The 23,760-nt window shown below is 35.5% G+C and overlaps 2 protein-coding genes across 7 annotated transcripts in view; one reads left to right on the plus strand and one right to left on the minus strand.

Annotated features, from left to right (window-relative positions):
• LOC109048374 (neuronal PAS domain-containing protein 3-like) overlaps positions 1–6,935 on the plus strand; it is a 280,671-nt gene extending 273,736 nt beyond the window's left edge. For 4 of the 5 annotated variants that reach the window (XM_042773582.1, XM_042773584.1, XM_042773586.1 and 1 more), the window contains one exon: positions 1,951–6,935. In XM_042773582.1, the coding sequence (XP_042629516.1) occupies positions 1,951–3,353 (1,403 nt within the window). In that variant the 3' untranslated portion in view covers positions 3,354–6,935. The remainder of the gene's footprint in view (positions 1–1,950) is intronic. The other variant, XM_042773583.1, reaches the window with a different exon arrangement.
• A 3,112-nt stretch (positions 6,936–10,047) lies between these two features.
• LOC109048372 (prolyl hydroxylase EGLN3-like) lies at positions 10,048–19,704 on the minus strand. Of its 2 annotated transcripts, none has more exons than XM_042773587.1 (5): positions 19,108–19,704; positions 10,826–10,945; positions 10,600–10,736; positions 10,444–10,517; positions 10,048–10,365 (listed from the first exon to the last, which is right to left on the minus strand). In XM_042773587.1, exons 1-5 carry the CDS (start codon positions 19,678–19,680, stop codon positions 10,337–10,339), a joined length of 933 nt encoding a protein of 310 aa, XP_042629521.1. In that variant the 5' UTR covers positions 19,681–19,704; the 3' UTR covers positions 10,048–10,336. The 2 variants fall into 2 exon arrangements, with proteins under 2 accessions (XP_042629521.1, XP_042629522.1); XM_042773588.1 differs by lacking the exon at positions 19,108–19,704 and adding an exon at positions 16,596–17,149.
• Positions 19,705–23,760: the final 4,056 nt, after the last annotated feature.

The following is a 23,760-nucleotide window of genomic DNA, read 5'->3' on the forward strand; positions in this document are numbered from 1 at the left end:
TCAACTCACGATTAGATTCGAGCCATGATTTTGATTTCACAATTTGATTTTCTCACAATTATTTTTTAACAAAATGAGATTGAAGACATTATACAGAAAATGAAAAGGTGATGTTTTATTAGGCGATTGCTCCATGTTTCTTTGTGAATTTGAAATAAAACAAAAATATGAATTGAAATTTTAAAACAAATCCCAAATGAAACAAGTAAGTTAGTCAAATAAAAGAAATCTCTTAATATGAACAAACTAAGGCTTTGTCTGTGTTCTTTCCATTTAAAATTAGGGGATTTTAATCATGATCCAAACAAAGATGCAGCATACATGCAGCATGAGTAGTTTTTAATCTAAATTAGACTGTATAATTTCAAAATTTAAAGGAAAAACATAATGGTCTGACTTTACTTTTGTGAAACTATACTACATAAAACTTCTGAATGAAAAAGCAAATGAGCTAAATGAGATGCAGATTCACCCTGACAGCAGGTGGCGCTAATGTACAGCAATGATACAGTGTTTCCTGGGATACCGCTGTAAACAAAGCAGAGCTGTGCTTATGAATGCTGCTGTAATATGCATTTTACAGAGGCAAGATGAAAAGAAAATACCACATAAACTTTTCTAAAAATAGTCAGAGATGCATATATACATAAACTCCTATTCCAGTTGTATCGCGGTTTGTTTGTGGTATCTCAACCGATTTGAATCGTCACATATTTGAATTGATTTCGACAGGCTCGCGGTTAATCGTTACACCCCTAAAAGTAACACTGTACACAACATACTTGAAAGTTTTCTCTTAACTAAATGCAGATGTCTCATCTGAGGGCTCTTACTGTGCAAATTATCTTCATTTCAATAATTACTGAAAATTATGTAGGACAAGGAAATGTGGTGCTTTCGATATGTCCCTAAAACTGGTGTAAACAGTCAATTGAAACAGCCAGTTGGCGATATTAATTATACATTCCAAAAGAAGATGAAGTGAGATTCCAGAGATAGTGGAGGCTGTGAGTGAACAAGTCCGGTTGACTGTCTGGGGAAAGTGCCAACATATTGGCCCCTGGGCATCTCTGCCTGCCGAGCCTTTTGCCAGCCTTCTTCACAAAGGTTACAGACTGTGCCAGCTGCAGCTGGACCAAACCATGCCCTCTTCTCCTCTCACACTCCCTACCTATCTCTACACCCCCCTTCTCCTTCTGTCTTTCTCTGTCTCTTTCTTTCTCTCTCCTTGTTTCTCTTCCAATGGAGACATGTTTTTCCTAAGGCCAGAATTTCCAAATTCCTGTGAGAAATATTTGCCTCACAGTTTTGTTTTTCCTCTCAGTTCTAAATTCATATACTTTAAAAAGAAAGAATTTTGATGTATTAATGATTTCTGATACATAGATAGAACTTGTCTTGTTCTTAATAACCCAGCTACCAAAGACACTTGTTCTGAACAGAATTTGAGTTGTTCATGACAAAACTAATGATCAACGATACATCACATCATTAATAATTGACTGGTGGCTAATGCTGTTGCCAAAAATACAACACCAAAAAACACTTTATGTCCCCAGTGTAATTGTGTCCTCTACTTAAAGGTGCAATAGGTGATTGTCTGCAGAAAATTTTTTTGTTAGGCTGGTTGAAAGTCTCTTCACATCCCGATAGCAATCCCGATAGCAATCATTAGACTTTGGATGGTTATTTGCAGGGATGGTGGGACGTTTGCTTTTAGCGCTATCAGGCTAAAGTTAGCATTTTCTGAGATACCCTACTGCGCCTTTAAGAGGAGTAATATAAATCCAACTGGAGGTCTTCCAAACTTTAAATGAATAGCCTTAACATAAAAACCCTGATAATGTTTAGGGAACTATGTTTCGTGTGTGAAAAACCTTGCTTTGTCAAATAAAGTATGACATTGTGATGTGTATGGAAACTTGTCCACTAAACTTTTTTCTTTCTCGCAGGACAATGAAAACTCCAAGTCAGATGGAAAAGGGAATCAGTCTTCTGAGAACAGTGAAGATCCAGAGTCGGACAGTAAGAAACAGATGGGCCAGCCGCCAGAGCAAGAAATGAGACGACAGGAGGAAGGAGACAGTTCCAGCAATCCAGAAAGTCAGGACAGTGATGATAGTCTGGAACCTTCTGACTGTGAAACCGACAACAAGGAGGGCCGCCTAGGGGGTTTACACATAAAGGTGGAGCATTATGGTGATGGTGAGGTGGAGGAACTACAGGACTCGCCCTCCTCTTTCTCCTCCTCAGAAGAAGAGGAGGATGAGGTGGAAGATATTGTGAAGGACTGCAACAGTGGAGGAGAGCTGAGCGGACCAGCAATGAGTAAACACCAGAAGAGAAAGAAGAGGAGAAAAAAACAGAAATGGGATGGAAGTCGACAACGTCTCTGTCTGTCTCCCTCGGCTGCTGCTACCCCCAGCCCTGGCAGCCTGGACCCCACCCTTGGTGACCAGCCTCCCCTCCTGCTTCCACCCTCCCCAACCAGTTCCTCTGTGCTGAAGATCAAGACTGAGATGTCAGAACCTATAAACTTCGACAACGACAGCAGCATCTGGAACTACCCACCCAACCGAGAGATCTCCTGCAACGAGTCTCCCTACAGCATGACAAAACCCCACAACACCTTCCCTTCTCCCCCGCCTGCCGGCCTGCAGGTGTCCATCCCCGACTCAGTCCTCACTCCACCTGGTGCCGAGGGTGGAGGAGGCAGCAGAAAGCCCAATTTCAATGGCAACAGTAGCAGTGGCAACAATAACAGTGCCCCCACCTCTGTGTCCAGCGCAACTCTGGGCAGCTTGGTTCCTCCTTCCAGTTCCACTACTGCTGACCCGCTTTCCCCACCTTTGTCAGCCTCGCCACGGGATAAGCAGCAGGGTACACCCACCTCCTCCGGTTCCCTGCTCTATACCAGTGATCTGGAAGCCCTGCAGAGGTTACAAGCAGGGAATGTGGTACTTCCATTGGTGCACAGAGTCACAGGCACGCTTGCTGCCACCAGCACAGCTTCCCCGCGAGTCTACACCACTGGAACGATCCGATATGCCCCAGCAGACGTCAGCCTGGCCATGCAGGGCAACATCCTGCCTAATGCTCACACCGCTGTGAACTTCGTAGATGGGCCCGGCTTTGGCATAGACCCTAAGACACCCATGGAGATGTTGTACCATCATGTGCACCGGCTCAACATGTCCACCCCCTTTGGGGGTGCGGTCAGCGGAGCCGGGCTCACACAGATGCCAGCTGCAAATGTCTTCACCACAGCAGAGGGACTTTTCTCCACGCTTCCGTTTCCCGTCTACAGCAACGGCATCCACAACACACAGACTCTGGAGCGCAAGGAGGATTAAAACAAAACATCGAGACCATATTACTGTGTTAAAAAGACTTCTGAGGCAAAAGACTGTGTATCAAAGTTGGGGAAAAGTGAGATGTTCTAGCACTTTGAATTTTGAGCAATTGAGAAGTGAATGGTTTTTCTTCCCGTGTCTTTCTATCTCTTCAACTTTCTCTTTCTTCTTTCTCGCCTCTTTACACAAGTTCTTGATGACGGTTTCTCTAAACAGACTAAACAGACTTATCTCTATTGTAAAGAGTTCCTTCTGAGCCACAGGGAATTCATAGCACTGTAGTGTATGTTTTCCCTGTGGTAAAATATTTGTCCAGAGTATGTAGCATCCTCATTAGGATGTCTTAAAGGTATTAGAAAAAGAAAACTGACAAGAAAAGGTATCTTGGTGTAATCAAGACTGATGCTGACAAAAGGATGTTACCCTATTTGATGTAGCTCAAAGGGTTTTGTGGTCCTTTGTAAAGGGGGAATAGTATTTTAGAAATAATGCTTTTTCTTGTTTTGTTTTTTTTATAGCTCAACTTAACTTGCAAATCATGCATTTTAAAAAAGCAATTTTAGCCGGGTATTGACCTGTGAAGAGAATGTTACTATAAAATCCCAGGACATGGAACAGGTCAGCGTGAGATTTTTCCAGTTCCATCTTCTGTTTGCAGATCCATGGTGCTATCATTGAGTTACCCTCACTCAGCTGGCTGATGTAGGTACTGTTCCGGAACTCCAGACAAATGGCGACTTCAGAGCTTTTCCACAGAAAAGTCAAACCTCTAACAGATTATTATTATTATTATTCCGTTTGTTTTTTCGTTTATTATTTTCATCACTTACCCGTGAGCACAGGAGAGTATTTTAACTCAATATGATTGAGTCTGGAAAGGGATACAGAAAATAATTTTTTTATTACATTAAAGTCTTTTTTTTATCTCTCAGTGCAACTGAGGCTAATTTTGCATCATAAACTTGAAGATGAATGTTAAACTCCAAACAGGCTTTGGTCAGAGCTATGCTTAATTGTTTTGGGTATTTTTTAAATTAATTTTTTGCTTAATTGTTTACACTCCCTCTTTAGCTTACAAGCCTGATGTCCTTTCCGAAATCAGTCCCCCTTCATTCCTTACCCCTTAACTCTCTCTGAAAATCACATATCAAATAGAGATTGTAATAAGGACATGCATTTTCAATCAAAAAATGTGTTTTGAAAATCCACAGTCCTAATTTTTATCCACTGTTGCCAAAAAACTATACTCTCACAGTTTGGTGTTAAAACACTGTGATTTGATGTAAAAAAAAAAAAAAGGAAAAAAGGGAAAAAGAAAAAAAAAACACTAAAGTAATAAAACGGAAGAAAACTGTCAATTCATCCTTTGGCAGCCATCCATCAAGTCATCTATTATGCAGCGTGATAACTGTAAACTTGTACAATGTGTAAGTGTCATTGGCTGTCAGTCTCCATAGCAACTTAAGTGTGTGTTACTATATGCAGTATATACTGAGCTAATGTAGCTGTTTTGTCCTTTGTCCTCTCTGTGCTAGTCCGGGCTTTGACGGGGAAACATTCGTTCTCCTTCTAGCCCCCTTGCAGTCTTAGTGAATCAGTGGAGGTTAGTGGATTTTGTGTGGTGGCCTTCCAATGTAGTGTCACCTTTTTTGCTGCTTCCTTTTTGTATGTATTACTTTTTTCTGTTTCTGCTATTGCTTTGCTGTCGTGTAGTCTACAGACCTCTCTCTCTTCTCAGAGATAAAAGACTCTAAACTAGCTCAAAGGTTTAAGGAGCCATTTTTTGCCACTGAGGAATTCTGGGATTGCAGTTTCCAGCTCAAACGTGTTGAGGAATAAAAAACGGAAGTAGCATTTAGTAGACTGGAACCTTAAAAGCCTCAGATGTGAAACATTCCCAGAGTCCCTTCTGCTTGTCTTGTGCATTGGGTGTATTTCATTGGTTTCCACCAAACCTGTTGACTTCAAGGACCCTGAAACTCACAGGAAAAAAAAAAAAAGAGATGACGGTAGTATTTCAGGACAATAAAAAATTTTAAAGATTTCTAAAGAGATGAAAAAAATATTTCGCACTATAAAATCTATTTTTATAGGTGTTTTGGAAATGCATGTTTACTAAGTTGATTGTTTCGTTTACTTGATTTTGTTTGGTCCAGCGGCTTTGTCAATGTTTAGTGTTTTTTAGTCTGTCCAGCAAAGGGAAGTGGGGGCCTTCGTCTTTTTACCTGAATCAGGCTTCCCCCCGACATCAGGAAACTTGTGTCTGTGATTTCTGTGAAGACGTGTTGTTACTCAAACCCAGGTCATGATGTTAATGTTTTTAAAAATGACAATAATGGGACTCGCTGTTGGAACGGTTGCAGGAGAACTTGGCGTCACCGCTGCAGGTTAACAGGATCCTAGATTTTAGCATTTTGTACGTAGAGCAGAAGCAGTCGGGACGGGGTTTGGGGACAGCTCCCAAAACAGACACTGTGGACCAGGAAATACACCCATATGTTACTAACAGAACAGCCGGGCGAGCTGTCTCAATGTATCTGTGTTGTGTCAAAATGATTGCTGGTGATTTAATCTTAAACTAATCTCAGCTGCTGTCAGATAAATAGTGTTTAAAATTACAATATGAGAAATCACTTCATTACCTGTGAAGACTGTGTCTGTGTTTTTAACTATTTCTTGTACAATTATACAGATTCTTTTATGAGGAACTTGGTGCCAAGTAGAAGAATATGGGAGAAAGGGGATTCTCTAAGTATCAGTGTTAACAGTGTTATAAATTCTAAGTACAAACAAATTAAAATATTAAAAAGAGAAAACTATGGTACATTTTGATTTTGTTTTTTGTTTTCAGAGAAAGAAAAAAGACAAAAAACAACTAACTGAAGCTAACTTTGAGTGCCTGGCTAATTTTTTTGGAAACACATTTTTTGTTCATTTACCATGAATAATGCTGCAATTCAAAAATGTACATACTTCATTTTACAACAGGGTTATTTTATACTTTTGTAGGTTTTCATCAGTTAAAGCGACATGTCATACATGGTTGTCTTTCTGTAACACAGTTTTTTTACCATCTTACAGGTGCCATATTCATAATAAACTTTTCTTGGATTTGTTACTATCTGGCATCATTTCTTTTACATTCTGTTCATCATAAGTGAATGCCGAACATCAGTGATTATTCTTTGTGTTTCTATTTTCCTGCTTCTTTATGTTTGTTCTTTCCCTCCTATGTTTTTCTCCCAGTCTTTAGTTTTGGTCAGTCTAGCCTTTTTTAATTACCTACAGGTTTCAGGTAAGGGAATATCAAAATATTCCCATGTAGCCCTGCTTACTTTTGCTTCCACATACAATGAATGGCAATCCAGTGCACTTGTACCAGGGCCTTTATTTTTGACGTTTTAGCAGTGGCTGAGTGAATCTCCTTTACATTGGACAGAATCTCACGGGTATTTCTTTTTTTTCACATCATGGTATCCTCACCAGGTTTTCAATTAGCAGGAATATTTCAGACTGTGTCTTCTATTATACTGATCTCACTGTAACTTCCTACAGCAAAGCTAAATAAAAGGGGAAAAATGCTTCCTTTTAAATTTGTTTTACTTAAGATATTTTTCAACAATGTTAGGTCTTGCTCTGTGAAAAAGGATGATTTTATTGCTCAGAGGTTGTTGAAATAATTTGTGCTACCCAGTTTACTTCCAAAATGTGATGCATTTCAGAGTGAAACAAGATATTCAAGAAAAATGTTTGGACTCAGTGAAGGGATTTGATTTAATCCATTGGGAATTGATTAGTGCAAAGTAGTCAGTGTATTTTTATTATTATTATTATTATTATTATTAAAAATTATAAAGATTTATTTGTTTGGAATAACATGCACCAATAAATTAATAAGTCCAGAAACACACACAAAGATTGACCTCCCATTTACAGTCTCTTGAATCAACTGGAAGTAATTATTTTAACTTATTACTTGATCAGACAGCCAATAGTTAAAACAGTTTTACAAAAAAAAGTGAACTTTTTAATTTCAAAGATAACTAGATGCCAGTCACATGCAACATAATGAGGTCATGTGACAGCACTCATGTTTGAAACGTTTACAGTGGAATGACAATGTTCAATATAGAGAAGTGTAGACAGAATGTATACCGCACAGTGTTCAGTATAGTGAGCTAGTATTCTACTCCCAACACAGCTTTTGTTCAATTCTAAGTAACCCTGTAACTTGTTCATCATTTTTTCCTTCACTAGCTCCCTTACACCTTTCCTCTTTGCCCTGTTTTTCTCTCTTGTTCTCTCCCTTCTGCATATCTTTCTCCACTGACTTCAGGCACTGAGGGGGAGGTCACCGCTGAAGCCCACTGAAGAAATCCAACCAACTTTAAATATTTTACGCAATTTTAAATGAAGTCCATGAATGATAGATCACAGGAGAGAGATAAAGAAAGAGAGAGAAGGGAGGAGGAGGAGGAGGAGGTGAAAAAGCCCAAACCTGAATCCTCCCTAATGATTACGAGCTGTCCATCTCCCCTACACAGTCCTTATTGGAAACCAGAGTGTGTTTAAATAGCAAAGAGCCTCTCATTAGTGCAGCTACAGGTACATAGAACTTTCAACACCTATATAAATATGAGATATGAATTGTTTCACGTCTACTGAGGTCTATTCATCTACTGTTCAAAGCAATTTAACACCTGCGTTTGATCAAAGGCAGGCATGTTTTAAAAAATAACAGGCAAGAAAAAGACAGATAGATAGATAGATAGATAGATAGATAGATAGATAGATAGATGTTTTCGTGTTATATTACTTTACATATTAGATGTGAGACTTGCATACAAGGTTTATGTATTTGAGGAGGCATTTGATTTTTAAGTCGGTGAGATCTTACAACCACAGAAGCGTTTCCCCTGAGCTGTGAAATTCACAGTACGACAAGAGTGACATCTAGAGGTTACAGTCAGTAATAACGTCTGTGGAGCTCTTTTGTTTCAACAGGAATCTTCTGGGATGAGGAGCTGAGACCTCTTGTGAAAGCCACCCGTAAAAGTCTCAGATTTTCATAGACGTAATCACTTTTATAAATCCATCTAACAACTAAATGCGAGTGTGATAGGATAATGTTCACTTTACTGAATATATTTCATATTTTAAATTACCACTTATGTACTGTATATTTATGCAATCTTTCTCATGTGTACATGCAGTTTTCTACTGGGAAACTTAGCTACAGTTGTAGTTATATTTGGACTATTGGTTTCATAAAGACTTAATTTTATAGAAATCGCGTTTGCAGTTATCTAACCATTGTTAATGAGGTGAATGATTAGTTGTGTGGTAATTACACCACAGTTAAACTACGGTTACACAGAACTACGGTAGAAATATGAACGATTATTGCTCCTACCTTCTCTTTTAGTGAGATGTTCCTTCATGTTTCCGCACAGTTCACAGTAATGTGCAGTTTTATTACAGCGTTGTCGCTAAATCAGTTTTGTGACTGATGTTTGGCTAATTAACTGTCTTTCGGCGCCAATTTTCAGAAACGGGCGGAGCTTTATATTATACGTATTACACGTAAACGTCTGTTATGCGCGAGACAGAGATAGCCATTAAGGATGATGATTACTCCCTTCGTTGATTTTTTTTTTCAATGCTTGTTAATGTTTTCCTGAAAGTGTTTGTATATTTTTATCTTTTTTTTAATTAAAAAAGATAACCATTAAGGATAGAGCAAAAAAAAAAAAAAAAAAAAAACTCTAAAAATGTATAACCAAAAAGAAACTATGTGTATTTAGTTATTTTATCTGTATGCGTTTATGTGATAAAATTTGGATAAAATGGCTGTTAAATATCAATAGTACGCATCCACGCTAAATAAAACAGCACAATGAGGACACAGCGACACCTAGTGGTAAATTATGGCCAAAGGAAAAACTTTATTACTGAAAAAAAAAGTAATATAAACAATGGGACATTTGAAAACATTTTAACATATTGTTTAATTTGGCCATTTTAAATAGTTGTAAATCTCAATTTGTGTACAGTACATGGACGAACCTGTTCACACGTTTTAAGATTTTTTCCAGAACAACTTTTGTTAAAGAAACATTTTATGAAGCTCAAAATGTTATGAAATTTCTGTCAAATAATATTGATCCAAGGGTGTGGTTGAGCAGCATTGCTGACCTGCATGCAAGCTGATTCAATTCTCTCAAACACTAACCCACGCAAGGACTGAACAAATAAAGCAGTATCATCTGACCAAGTGCTTGTTAAAGGATTTTGAACACAGTACAGAATGACTTTTATAAACACCTCTATTTGAAAGAGTCTCCATTCAACATTAAACTGTCATTCAAAAATAATAAAGCCTCTACATATACACAACTTCATGTCCACTGTTTCAAATTTCCTTTCTAATGAAGTGTTCTTTAAACAAAGAATGATAAAATATGTGCCAAGACATACAAAACAGCAAATAACAGCATATAAAAGAAAATATTTATAATGCATGTTGACATATTTCTGAAAAAAAAACTAGTGTTATATACATTATATATATATATAAATATATGCTAAATATATATATTTTTTTTTAATTTTTGCTAAATATATATATATATGATTTTTTTTTATTTATTTTTTACTTTCTTTTTACACATCTAGACAATATAGCTCTGAAAAGTTTTTCTTTTTAAAGAAGAATTTAATTATAATAAACATCTAGTAATCTGTTAATCAGTATTAAGATTCTCAACATTTTTCACAAAATTGTCTCTACATTAGCAGCGGGTTACTCAAACGACTCTTCACTTATTTTAAGAACCGTATTCAAACATAGTAAATCACAAATACAAAGTGGGGGGAGAGGTACCATTAGTGCAACAAGAAATGTAAAAATGGAGGGGAAAAAAGCAAAGTAGAACAGTAGACAAAAGAAAACCTCTCAGAGGAGACAGGCCAGTGTATTTCTGTTAAGATGATGAACCTTCCTGTGAGTTGGCTGAAATATAAAGGTTTAAACAATTAGATATTTAGAATTAGACTAATTTATTTAAATAAATATATACACTGAACCAACCTGTCAGATCTCTGAATTTTCGTTTTGCTTCAGCTCTTTCCTCTGAATCAAAGTACCACACAGTGATTGCATACCTGTGGCACAAAACACACTTTAGCAAAGATTCCATGAAATCATATTGACATATAGTTCTATAGTATGAAAGCTAATACTAACCTTGTAGCATACGACGGTTGAACTTCATGAGGGTTCCTACGATCTGACCAGAAAATCAAAAGTCGATCAAACAAAGGCTCGATGTCGGCTACGTAAGGTTTTCCTTCAGGAAAGATCCTTAGCAATCCACCATGCTCCTGAAAACATACAGTGACATTTGATTAATTAACACTGAACAATAAATATTTTGGAAATGACATTTGAAATAAACTACTGAAAAGTCTACCTTCGCATTCCAGTTTTTATTCAGATAGTAGATACAGGTGACGCAGCGGCCGTCGGCATTAGGGTTATCTACATGTTTCACATATCCTGCTCCATTTCCTGGATAACAAGCCACCATTGCCTGAAAAAGAAGACACATGAAACTAAGCTTGATAGATATTATACTGTGCATCTTATCCCAGAAAAGACTATTTCTGTTCCTCTTGAACAAGTGACAAGAATGAAGTTTGTAAAGTTACCAAAGTTACAAAGAATTGTTCTACCAGACTATAAAACAACAAATGGTGCTTAAAAGAGTCATTTGTAAATGTTATGACAAATTGAATTGTCTATATGGACATTTTGCTCACATTGGCATCTTTTCTATGATAAAATTAATATATTTTTAATCTGATCTATTTGTTTTAGTGGCAATACATTTTACACAGAACTGAAAAAGCTTCCTCTAATTTCAAATGTTTATGTAAAAGTACATTTACTTTAAACCTAAAATGGTTTGTAAAGTTTTGTTTCAGTAAACAATATATATCATGTAAACATAATATACCAAACAAACCTACAATTAGAAAACCGACGAAATATTTTGGGATTTGGTTATTATGAAAGTCTAAACTACAATAAAATAGTTTAGTTTAAAAGAAGAAGAAAAAACAAAAATAATAAATTTTCTTGTCACATCCGTACATGGTGCACTTTTTTTTTGACTAACAAAAGTATTTGAAAAATTAACTTGATAAATTATCAAAAGCTGATGCATTAATATATGTTTATTATTTATAAAAGCAATAGTTCACTTGCATGGAGCAAGCATTATATGGATTGTGGTTTCGTATTGGCCAGAAGCAATGGTTTAAAGTTTAACACCTTAATGATGGATTTGTTTCTTACAAACATGCAGATTTTCACTTCACAAGATATTAACTGATGGACTGGAGTGGTGTGGATTACTTGTGGATTATTTTGATGTTTTTTTCAGCTGTTTGGACTCTAATTCTAACATCATCCTTTCACTGCAGAGGATCCATTGGTGAGCAAGTGACGTAATGCTACATTTCTCCAAATCAGATAAAGAAACAAACTCATCTACATCTTGAAAGGCCTGAGGGTGAGTAATTTTCATTTTTGAGTAAACTATTCCTTTAAATGTGATCTATTATGCCCCATTCTACAATATGTAATATAAATCTCAGGTGTCCCCAGAATGTGTCCATGAAGTTTCAACTCAAAATACCGCACAGATCATTTATTATATCATTTTGAAAATGCCTATTTTTAGAGAAAGCAGAAAAACACTGTTTTCATGCATGTATCTGTAAATGCAAATGAGCTTTTGCATTTAGCTCCCCGCCCCCTTTTCCATAATACGGCTGTGCCTTTACAGCTCATAGGTCAGATACTCTGATTAAAAAAAAACAAACATCTGTTTGGTTTTGATTATCACGTCTATAGCAATGAAAACATGCATTTTATAGTCATATTAGTTTAAATTTCTGAGCGCACACATCCGAGGCACACACACAGAAAGGCACACGGCATGTTAGTACTAAACTAATTTCTCTTTCATGTCTTATTCCGCTTAAACTGTCAAATACACACAAGTTTATGTTAAAACACACGAGTTACAAAAACAGTCTGTTATGTGAAGGTAAACACCTGGGAAAGAGATTGCATGTTTATATTATATCTGCATGGCAGCAGGGTAATATTGGCTGTGCCTCACACATCCTAAAAAGTGAAGCTGCGGGCTCTTTGATCGCCCCCTGGTGGCTGGCTGCAGTACAGGTCATAAACCCCACCCTCTCCATGTAAACAAATGGGACTTACATTTCCAATACAATTTTCCGAAAGATGGTTTTGGTCATTTAAGGAATTTGTTATGACACTGATATATGTTAAATTGTTTGTTTTTGTGATAAGTTTGATTTTAGCTAGTAATTTGATGCTATAAAAACGGGGAATGTCGTTATGGTTGATTGGTTCTGCGGGAGTTTGGGCAGGAAATGAATCTCTACTGCACAGACTCTGGCTCCAAATTATGTAATTTACTCAAGATGGCAGCGGCCATACTGAGATGCTTTGGCTTCACTTTTCTATAAAGAAAGGAAGTGGAGACGCGTCGTCCATCTTTTTTAACAGTCTATGGGTAATATACAGTAAATAAATAAATCCACTGCTCTCTTTTCTCCTCAGAGGCTGGGACTCTAAATAGCGTTCTGTGCTTGTCTGTGCAGCTAACGATAGAACAGTTTGCATGCTTTGCTCGAACTTTACCATCACCGTGAGTGGAAACATGCATTTAAATGGGCGGTGATATTATAATAAGATCCCTTTGCCACGTCACAAAGGGAGCGAAATCTGACGCGCTTGTTTTTTCAGACGCTTGCAGAAAAAGGCTTACCAAAACAAAGTTACTGGATTAATCTTTTTCATGTTTCCTGAGTTGGTAGAAGCCCCGGGGACCTGGTTATAGCACTTAAAACTGGAAAAAGTCAGATTTTCATGATATGTCACCTTTAAAGTAAAGCATCGGCTCCATCTTGGTATGATTATTAGTACAAAATCTCAGATTTACTATTACAAAATACTATTATAATGTTCAAAACAAAGTACTTTATTTCTCCTCTCAGCAGATCCCGGTTAACCCCTCCCAACCCTCACATATATACACACAGTGGGGGTAACAGTCACTGGTGCCCATGTTTACATTTCTGCAGACAAGTCTTTATCATGATCACGTTCCCACAACAAGAGTACATACGCAAGTTTGGCGTCATAGCGCAATGTAAACATGCAGCTGCACAGAGAGCAGGAGGAAGTGTGTGCGTGCGCGAGTGTGTGTGTACATGCGTGGCTAAAGAGAGTAAGCTTGGCCAGCAGCCAGTGCGCTGAGGGTTTAATGACAGTGCTACGTGTTGAGCGTGAGTCTACAGCACCACACAGACTTCAGCTGTGACGGCCAACTAACGTACACAATCCAGAGCTCTGATTCATCACACTTAACCATTTCAAAACACTGATTTAAGAAATGATAATACTGTTTATCCGCTTACTAAAGAAGAAGAATTGCACTAAAACAATTAATTTATTCTGAAGTGCTTTTTTTACTATCAAGGCTGTCATTTTGTTATTAGGGATTATGACGTCAGTAAGGTTTTGGAACAGATGACAGACAAAAAAGTGTTTTAGAGCAACAACGAATATTTTAGTTTATGTTAAGATTATTCAGTTTATTTGCTTTTTTCTTTCACTATTTGCTAATTCCTATCTTCTGGACAATGTTTGAAACTTTGGATTACTTGTACTTCTTGTGTTATTGCCTCTTAATGATAAATCACTTGTTTTACTTTCATTCAGCAGACTACAAAATAAGAGAAAAGCAAGACAAACAAAAATAGAAAATAGCCAGTGTCCACAGCTGGCTTTGGTAAAAGTGGCTCTTGAACATCCTGTTGCTTCACTAAGGGCCTCCTGTAACCCAGAGTACAGCAGTGCAGTGAGAGGAGTCACGTACTTTTCACAACAGCAGAAACTGAAAGCCTATCGCTGCCATTCATCAGCAGGCACAGTAAAGACTGTGTGCCAAATCACTCTACTGTAACTGCTCTAAACAAAGAGCCAAACAAAGATAGAAACTAATGCTTAAAGGAGATACAACTTGTATTCACCCATAAACAAACAAAGTACTCTGAAATCATTAAAAACACATAAATAATCAACAAGTTGTAATGTAATGTTCATCATGTATACACAACTGTCTCAAAACTTTTGGGTCAGTAAGATTTTTAAGAATTTTATAATTGTATTCAGCAAGGATGCTTAAAATTGATTGAAAGTGAACGTAAAGACATTTGTAATTTTACCAAAAAATTATATTTCAATTAAGTGCTGTTCTTTTAAACTTTTAATAGAATCTTGAAAAAAAATATTATGGTTTTCACAAAAAAAATTTTTTTTAACATTGATCATAATGTTTCTTAAGCAACAAATTAGCATATTAAGATGATTTTTGAAGGATCATGTGACACTGAAGACGCAGTAATAGCTGCTGAAAATTCAACTTTGCATGACGGAAATAAATAATGTAAATCATGTGTTAAAATATATTAAAATAGAGAACAGTTAATTTAAATTGTATTTTTAAAAAAACACCTTACTGACCCCAAACCTTTGAACTGTGGCATGCATACATAAGCTTATATACTGTATATTTGTTATGTTATATGTTACATATATTATATATATATATATATTATATATATATATATATATATATATATATATATATATATATATATATACACACACACACACACACACACACACACACTACCGGTCAAAAGTTTGGGATCAGAATGTTTATTTTATGTTTTATTTCAGGAGTTTCTTATGCTCATTAAGGCTGCATTTATAAAAAATACAGGATGAAATGTAATATTGTGAAATATTATTATGATGTAAAATAACATTTTTCTATTTTAGTATACATTCAAATCGAATTTATTCCTGTGATCAAAGCTGAATTTTCAGCATCATTACTCCAGTCTTCAGTGTCACATGATCCTTCAAAAATCATTCTAATATGATGATTTATTATCAGTGCTGGAAACTGTTGTGCTGCTTAATATTTTTTAAAACCTGTGATACTCAGGATTATTTGATTAATAAAAAGTTAAAAAGAAAAGCATTTATTTAAAATACGAATCTTTTCTAACAATATACACTACCGTTCAAAAGTTTGGGATCAGTACATTTTTATTCTTTCTTTTTTTGAAAGACATTAAAACTTTAATTCAGCAAGGATGTGTTAAATTGTTAAGAAGTGATAGCAAAGCTTTATATTGTTAGAAAATATTTATATTTTGATTAAATGCTGTTCTTTTAAATTTTTTATTCATCATGATCCTGATAAAAGTATCGCAGTTTCCAAAAAAAATATTTGGCAGCACAACTGTTGCCAACATTGATAATTCTAATAATAAATCAGCGTATTAGAATAATTTGTGAAGGATCATGTGACACTTTATACTGGAGTAATGGCTGATGGAAATTCAGCTTTGTATCACAGAAATATATTATATTTTAAAGGTTATTAAAAAAGAAACCATTATTTTATATTGTAATAACATTTAGCAAGACTACTGTTTTTTTTTTCTGTATTTTTGATCAAATAAATGCAGCCCTGATGAGCATAAGAGACTTTACAAGTCTTACTGATCTCAACCTTTTGAACGGCAGAGTGTGTGTGTGTGTGTGTGTGTATATATATATATATATATATAATTATATGTATGTATGTATGTAGCCTAACTGTAATACTATTATTATTACATTTAATAAATAAGTTGTTAACAAAGATTTTAATGCTTGGTATATTTTCATCAGCAAAAGGCTATTTGTTTATGAATATACACATCAAAATTAACAACAACTTTATTACTGTTTGAAACTATTAACTTGTGAACTGTACATTCATTAATGACTAATTTGCTTTTAAGGAAAGTTATTATAAAAGCTTACCAGCGAGTATAGACTATAAAAGTCATACACATATAAAATATTAATAAATAAAAAAATACATGCCACAAAAAAACAGATACGACAATATGAATCAAAGTTTCATAACACTTCTAACTGAAAACACTTTTATGATCTGATGAGAACTGTATCAAGTTGTTAGTGTTATTAATTAAGTTACTATAAAAACGTTTCATCAATTAATTACGTAATTCATTCGATACATTCTTAGCACTTCGAAGTGCAGTAAAGCTTACCTTTGACCTTGCACGAATACTTTTGCCTAGTCGACCCATACACAGAGAAATGAGTTTGTCTATGAGTGTTAATAAGAAATTGACAGCCTCCGTGCCGCTCTCGGTCCCGTTAACCCATGTTATTTTATCTCCTCTGATGCTTCTTCTACAAACTCCATTGCTTCTTCTGGCCAGCTGGCCGTCGTTGAGAAGCCCACAGGAATGCATGCGTTTGACCTGACCCAGAACCATGTGGCCCGCGATGTCCCCCAGAAAATTATCGACGTAAAAGAAACCTCGGTCCAACAGAGCCGGGGCCACTTGCTCCAAAGCCAAACTCTCCAACTGCGAGTCCAGTGCGTGCTGAAGAAATGGCATTTTGTCCAGAGCTCGTTGCATTCAAATTAACGAATGTTTTTCAAAGTAGCCCTCAAGAAACGGGTAACGAATGCCACAGGCAGCAGACGGGGCTGTAGGTGGGCTTTATAATCGATCTGTGTGAGGGTCCATGAGCGCCAGAGGATCCGAGCGCAGCGCACCTGCGGCGCATGTGGAACGTGCAGAATGTGTGTCGCGCTTCAGTGGGCGGATATTCATGTGAAAAACCCATTCAGTGCGCGTAAATTCAACAGTTAAGAGCTGGATGATGCATGTTTCATGTAACCCAAGAGTTGTCTTCCTATAGGGGGCGCTTGGCGGCTCAGAAAGCCGCATCCTCCATTCATCCGCGTTCAAAATTCAGGATATTTTTGTCTTACTGGAGAGTGGTGGCACTTGTATAGCCTACTTTAAAGTAAATTATTTTGAAAGTGATAATTTTGTAGATTGGAACCTTACAAACAAATGGCAACTGTCCTCTGAAATCGCTATGAAATGTTTAAATTATCAACGAGCCATCCTGAACAACGCAGAGAAAAAGAACGCGTGTCACGTGATATCGCCGCCTACGTGCTACTTCAGAGGTAGTCTGAAACATTATTAACATATGAAAAGTAACACTGAGATACTTTATCCATTGAAATGGAAAAAGACTAGCCTACATGAGGTGTTAATATTACGCATTCTTTGATGGGTAAAGTGACCCTTGAAATGTTTGCTCTGTGACGAATTGTTTGTCGTTTTTATAAAAAAAAAAAAAGAAAAAGAAAAAAGTAAATGTAAATAAAAATACATTTTAATTAAAAAATACAATAAAAAACAAATATTGTTTGGCTCTGTGACGCATTGCTAATATTAATCTATTGTAAGTCGCTTTTTTTAAAAAAAAAATGTAAATGTAGGCTAAATAAATATTTTAAAATAAAATAGAAACGAATATTGCTTGTATTTGTTTCTATATTGTTTCTATATAGAGAAACAAATATTGTTTGGCTCTGTGACGAATTACTAATGTTCGTCTTTTGTAAGTCTTTTTTAAAATGTAAATGTAAATAAATTAATTAAAATAATTAAAATGAATTACAAATAAAATAGTAAACAATATAGAAACAAATTAAAACATAAAGGAACAAATATTGTTTGGTTCTGTGAATTACTAATGTTTGTCTTTTATAAGCTAAGTAATTTTTTTCTAAAATGTAATGTAAATAGAAACTAAAATAATATAACGATGTAGAAACAAATAAAACAAAAAAAATTGTTTGGCTCTTTGATGAATTGCTAATGTCCGTCTACTGTAAGTCGCTTTTTTAAAATGTAAATGCAAATAAAAAAAATTGAACAATATTTGTACTTTTTATATTTAATACGTAGGCTAATTATAGGAAACTAATTAGTTTTAAAAAAATCAAGTGCATTGACAAAATGTAAAATTGAAAATAAAAACACATATGATGCATATGCGTTTACTTTTTCTTTGTTTTGTTTTTTTCTTTTTTTGCTCCTAAGCCCCGCCCATTAAAGACAACATATTCCTGCATTCATGCCACTCTACCGTGGTGTTGTATTTCTACGAGTTCAACACAACTGTGCCGATCTAACGTCTGTAACGCCCAGCCGGGTCAGACACAGCAAGAGATGCGAGACTGATCTAATGCAAGCTTCACATGCCAAACACTTCACGAGGAAGGAAAAATATAACAATAATGTAAATGAGATCACCAATGCTTTTATCTCAGTGACCGTGTCTTGTAATTAGAGTATGTGACATTGTACGTGACGTTTATGAGCTCATTTTATAGTCATGCCACCGCCATTGAGGATCCGAGGAGCCGCATGTACGCGCACAAATCTCTCGTATGTGAAGAAAGGGGCGTTTTCAAGAAGTTTAAAACACAGCTCTTCTGTGAGCTCTTAAAGCTTTTTTACAGACTTACAAATACAAACAGGTTACACGTGCATCTCTTATGGTCAACTTTAAAATTGCATTGCATCTCTTTTAGAATTGTCTTTTAAAGACGAATTGCTTGTGCAACTGCACGCACCATATAGGCCTATTTCCAAAGCATACAGATTGTTTTAAGCTTGTCATGTTTAGATGCCTAGGAAACTTTAGGAGCAGCTCAATGAGGTAAAGTGCATGAGCAACACTCACCTTATGTCTTCCTCTGATTTTGAACTTGTCCATTTTGCCGTCTGCGCACGTGATGATCTTGTCCATTCGGGTCAGCAGATAGCCAATGTTTTGGCAGCCGCTTTCGGTGCCATCGACCCATGCAATCTTGTCCCCTCGAATAGATTTGGTTTTGTTTAGTTTTTGGCTCACTAACTGTCCATCCTGCATGTTGCCACTCTGATGAATGCGCTTCACCTCCTGCACAACGCGCTCTCCGATCCTGTCCCCTAGAAAATGATCAACTATACACAAGCCGTAGGTGTTCATGCACGGGACGATGTATTGCAAGACTAGTTTGTGTGTGTTCAGTCGTTTGTGTTCTTTAGATTTTGCCCGGTTACTGCGGGGCTTCCTGAGCTCTTTGGGCAGCTCCATGCGTCCACTGGTTTCATCTGGACACCTGTGCGGATCATTTCTGATGGTTTGGTCTTCAGAGGTCTGGTCAGCAGTCTGATTTCCTTGATATTCTGCCATCGAGTCGAGTGCAGCAGAAGTGCCGAGCGCGCACTTCATATCAGATGAAAGGGGAGAGTCTGAGTACGTGAACACCATCACATGTGTCAAAGCCTAATTTAGAGCTTACACAAGCCTGGACAGACAAGATTTTCACTGATGAAGGATAATTACTTCTTATATGCCCTGCAGAGAAAAGCATGAATGTCAATGTCAATAACAGTCATAACTCCTCCTTGTCATGATGCATTATTCCTGTGTCATTGAACCATTAAAAATGCTGTTATGATAATCATTTATGAATAAAAATATTATTATTATTATTATTATTATTATTAGGATTAACCTAGAAATAGTGTAGAATCTTAAATATTTATTCTTTAGCTTAATCATGGCTTAACTTTGTTTTAAATATTAACTTAAAAAAAAGAAAGAAATCATAAAATGCATTTACAGATGTTCACTGATGAAAGATAATTACATCTTATATGTCTTGGAGGGAAAAGCATAAATGTGAATGTCAAAAACAATAACACTCATGTAATCTTCTAACACTAGCTTGCTCTATTCTTTTTCTATTCTATCTGTTTTCTTTTTATTTATTATATTATTTAAAAGCCCTTGCTATGTATACTGTGTTTAGGCTAACTGAGACTTGTTATAGCACTTATATATCATTGCTCTTTTGTTGTTTTTTGATTGCTTCCATTGTCCTCATTTGTAAGTCGCTTTGGATAAAAGCGTCTGCTAAATGACTAAATGTAAATGTAATGTAAATGTAATCCATACAAATCAGTAAGTGTCACTGAGCCATTAAAAATGCTGTTATAATAATGATACTTTATTTATGTTGCTGTTGTTTGTGTTGTTTTTACATAATAATAGTAATAATAAAGATATGTTTTGTATCATAACTTATACAAAGTATAACAAAAATATATTTCCAGATTTAAAAAAAACAACCCAAAAAAAAACAACAACACATTTTTCTTGTAAATTCTAATAACTATTTTTCAGGTTGCATTAGTCATTCATGTAATACTAGCATGTCAGTAAGTGTCACTGAGCCATTAAAAATGCAGTTATAATAATAATCATCATCATTTAATTTAATTAATAATAATAATAATAATACTAATGATAATGTATTTTTATTATTATTATTAAAAATTAAGAAAATCTGATCTTCTGTACAAAGGTTGTTTATACCATGATGAGCAACACATTTTTAACCTAGAAATAATGCAGAATCTTAAATATTTCTTTTTTTTATCATAACTTATGTTTTAAAAGTGAAAAAGATTTAAATTTGGAGAAATTCGAAAAGAAGCTTTGCCAGTCATTCACCTTTAGATACACATACCCCAGTTAAACTAGTCACAGTTAGTTAGTTTATCATCAAATCTCAACTGTGTTTATATTGTTAACTGGAAGTCTATTTTCACTTTCTATTACGGTTATGTCAATCATTCTTTTTCTCTAGATCTGAATGTGATGTGGCTCTGAAATGGCTTGAAACACCACAGAATGCATGTTGATTTGCTGAAAACAGCATGGAAATAATTAAAGCCATATCACAGACATGATGTTTGTACTGACCCAAATGACAGCTATCTGTTGGCTTTGGTTTCTGCAGACAGAAAGGTCAGAGGGAACCCACATGTTGCACAATGGAATATGAAATGATGTTGTGATGTAAATTCAGATGTTACAACATGCGTCAGTTCACCTCAGTCTTTCCATGGGTATAAGTTAGGTAAAATCAATAATATAAGTGCATGAATGCTTTTACAACTGTTTTGTATTTTGCATTCAGCCAAGCCTGCACCTGATTTTGGTTTGGGGCAGAATAATAATGTCTTTCCTGATTTGTGTTTATCTTTAAAGGAATGGTTCACCCAAAAATGAAAGTTTACTATGTACTCTTAGGCCATCCAAGGTGTAGATTCATTTGTTTCTTCATCGGAACAGATTTGGAGAAATTTTGAATTACATAACTTACTCATCCACGGATCCTCTGCAGTGAATGGGTGCCGTCAGAATGAGAGTCTAAACAGCTGATAAAAACTCCACATGTAATCCACATGACTACAGTCCATCAATTAACATCTTGTGAAGTGAGGCATTTTAACTCTAAACCTGTCACTCTCACATCAAAATCCACCAACAAATTTTTGCTTGTAAACAGTGCTGGATCTGGGCATGTTTCTCTCCTGATTCAGACAAAATTTTAGACGGAAGCAGTAGTTTGAACTTAAAAAGTCTTGATGGATTTGTTTTTTACAAACATGCAGCTTTTAACCTCACAAGATGTTAATTGTTTTTATCAGCTGTTTGGAATCTCATTCTGATGGCACCCATTCACTACAGAGTATCCATTGATGAGCAAGTGATGAAATGGTAAATGTCTCTCAATTTATGACCTGAGGGTATGTAAATTTTCATTTTTGGGGGGAGGTGAACTATTCCTTTAAGAGTTGAAAGTGCCATATAAGTTGAACTGGATGTGTATGTGCCAACAGTTAAACAGCTGAAATGCTGCCTTGCCCAATTGCTTCTTCTTAGAATTGCAACTCTAGCAGGACATTGCTGTGCTTGAGTGCAAACTCCAGACGACCCGTGATGGCGTACGTGAGAACACCCTCATCCTGTAGTTTAAAGTGTAACCAGCTGCTATTGTCATTTTGAGCTCATCTCAATGATATGAATCTGAGAGCTGGACATGATGTCATTAAATGCTGTGTCAAAGCTGACTGTAAACTAAACAGATTCATATATATCTTCAGTTACACCTGTTTGGAAAAGATCAATATTTATAGATCAACTTGGTGAAGAAAACAAAGTATTTCACAGAAACATAGTGTAATGTGTATTGTAGGTTAACTAAATGTTTTAACCCTGATAACCATTGTAAACAACTGATAAATATTGTCCTCCTATTGAAATGTGGTTTGTATACGTGCCGAGACACGTAGTCATGCACATGTAATCACATATGCTCATGTTGTCCCGGCTCTTAACAAATATATATTTTAAATATTTATAGCACACATGTATTGCATGAATTTAGCAAGGGGAATAGAACAGGATTATTATTTGTTTTATTATTATTACAAATCTAACAGCCATTTTTTGGTATAAGAACACTGTAAAAAATTTATCATGGGTCTTGTAATTTTCATTTTTAAAAATAAGGTGATAATTAAAAATAGTGTGTATTTTATTAAAGAAATTGCGGTTCAGTGTTATATGGAAAATATTGAGAACTTTTCACTAATAAAACCAAGAGATATGCTTAAATGAAACTTAAGCAGTTTTGAGGCTTGAATTGAGGGACTGATTAAACAGATTTCTTTTTTTTCCTTCTTTTTTTTAAATTAAGGAAAGGCGTTGTTTTGTTTTTTGTTTTGTTGTTTTTTTTATAATAATTGTTGTGAAGAGAAGAGGTTATTGTTGTTGTTGATTGCTTGTTGTACTATTATGAGTGGTGGTGTTTTGAGTGAGCAGTAGCTTTGCAAATGCTTGTGCAGTAAAGTTTTTTCACTGTCTCGTGTAGACAGTTGTTCAGTGAGCAGTAGCTTTGCAAATGCTTGTGCAGTAAAGTTTTTTCACTGTCTCGTGTAGACAGTCTTTATTTGTACAATTTTAAAACAGACCTCACTCAAATATCAGTGTAAGAATTTTTGAAAATTTTCTTAAAATAAATGAGCACATTTCACTAATGTATATATTGGCAAACAAATAAAAAAAATATTAATTTTTTTTTATAGCTGCATACTTTTCAAATTTTTTTAATTTTTTTTTTTTTGTTGTTTTGTTTTAATTTTGAAGTTACATTTACATTTCATTTTGAAGTTACACGTAAGATAGCTTGTTTTAATTTTAATTTTGAAGTTACAGTAACCATATATAACACTGACACTTACATCACTGTTCTAGGTGGAAAAAAAATGATTTTGACTTCATATGTGTTAATTTTTGATAATTTTGGTTGTATCTGAATGAATTGAGCTTTCCTGGAGCATTTCAGGTCTTGGTAGTGCAACTGAAGCAAACAATCAACTATGGCACTGTCAAAACATCTCTGGGATAAAGTAGTGGACAGGCACAAGTCAGGAGATGGATACAATTTTTTTCTGAAAAATCACTGAAAAATTATTAAGAAGTTGATGTATTTGG

This window comes from Cyprinus carpio, chromosome A17, assembly GCF_018340385.1.
Source record: "Cyprinus carpio isolate SPL01 chromosome A17, ASM1834038v1, whole genome shotgun sequence".
In the NCBI taxonomy this organism is placed as follows: domain Eukaryota; kingdom Metazoa; phylum Chordata; class Actinopteri; order Cypriniformes; family Cyprinidae; genus Cyprinus; species Cyprinus carpio.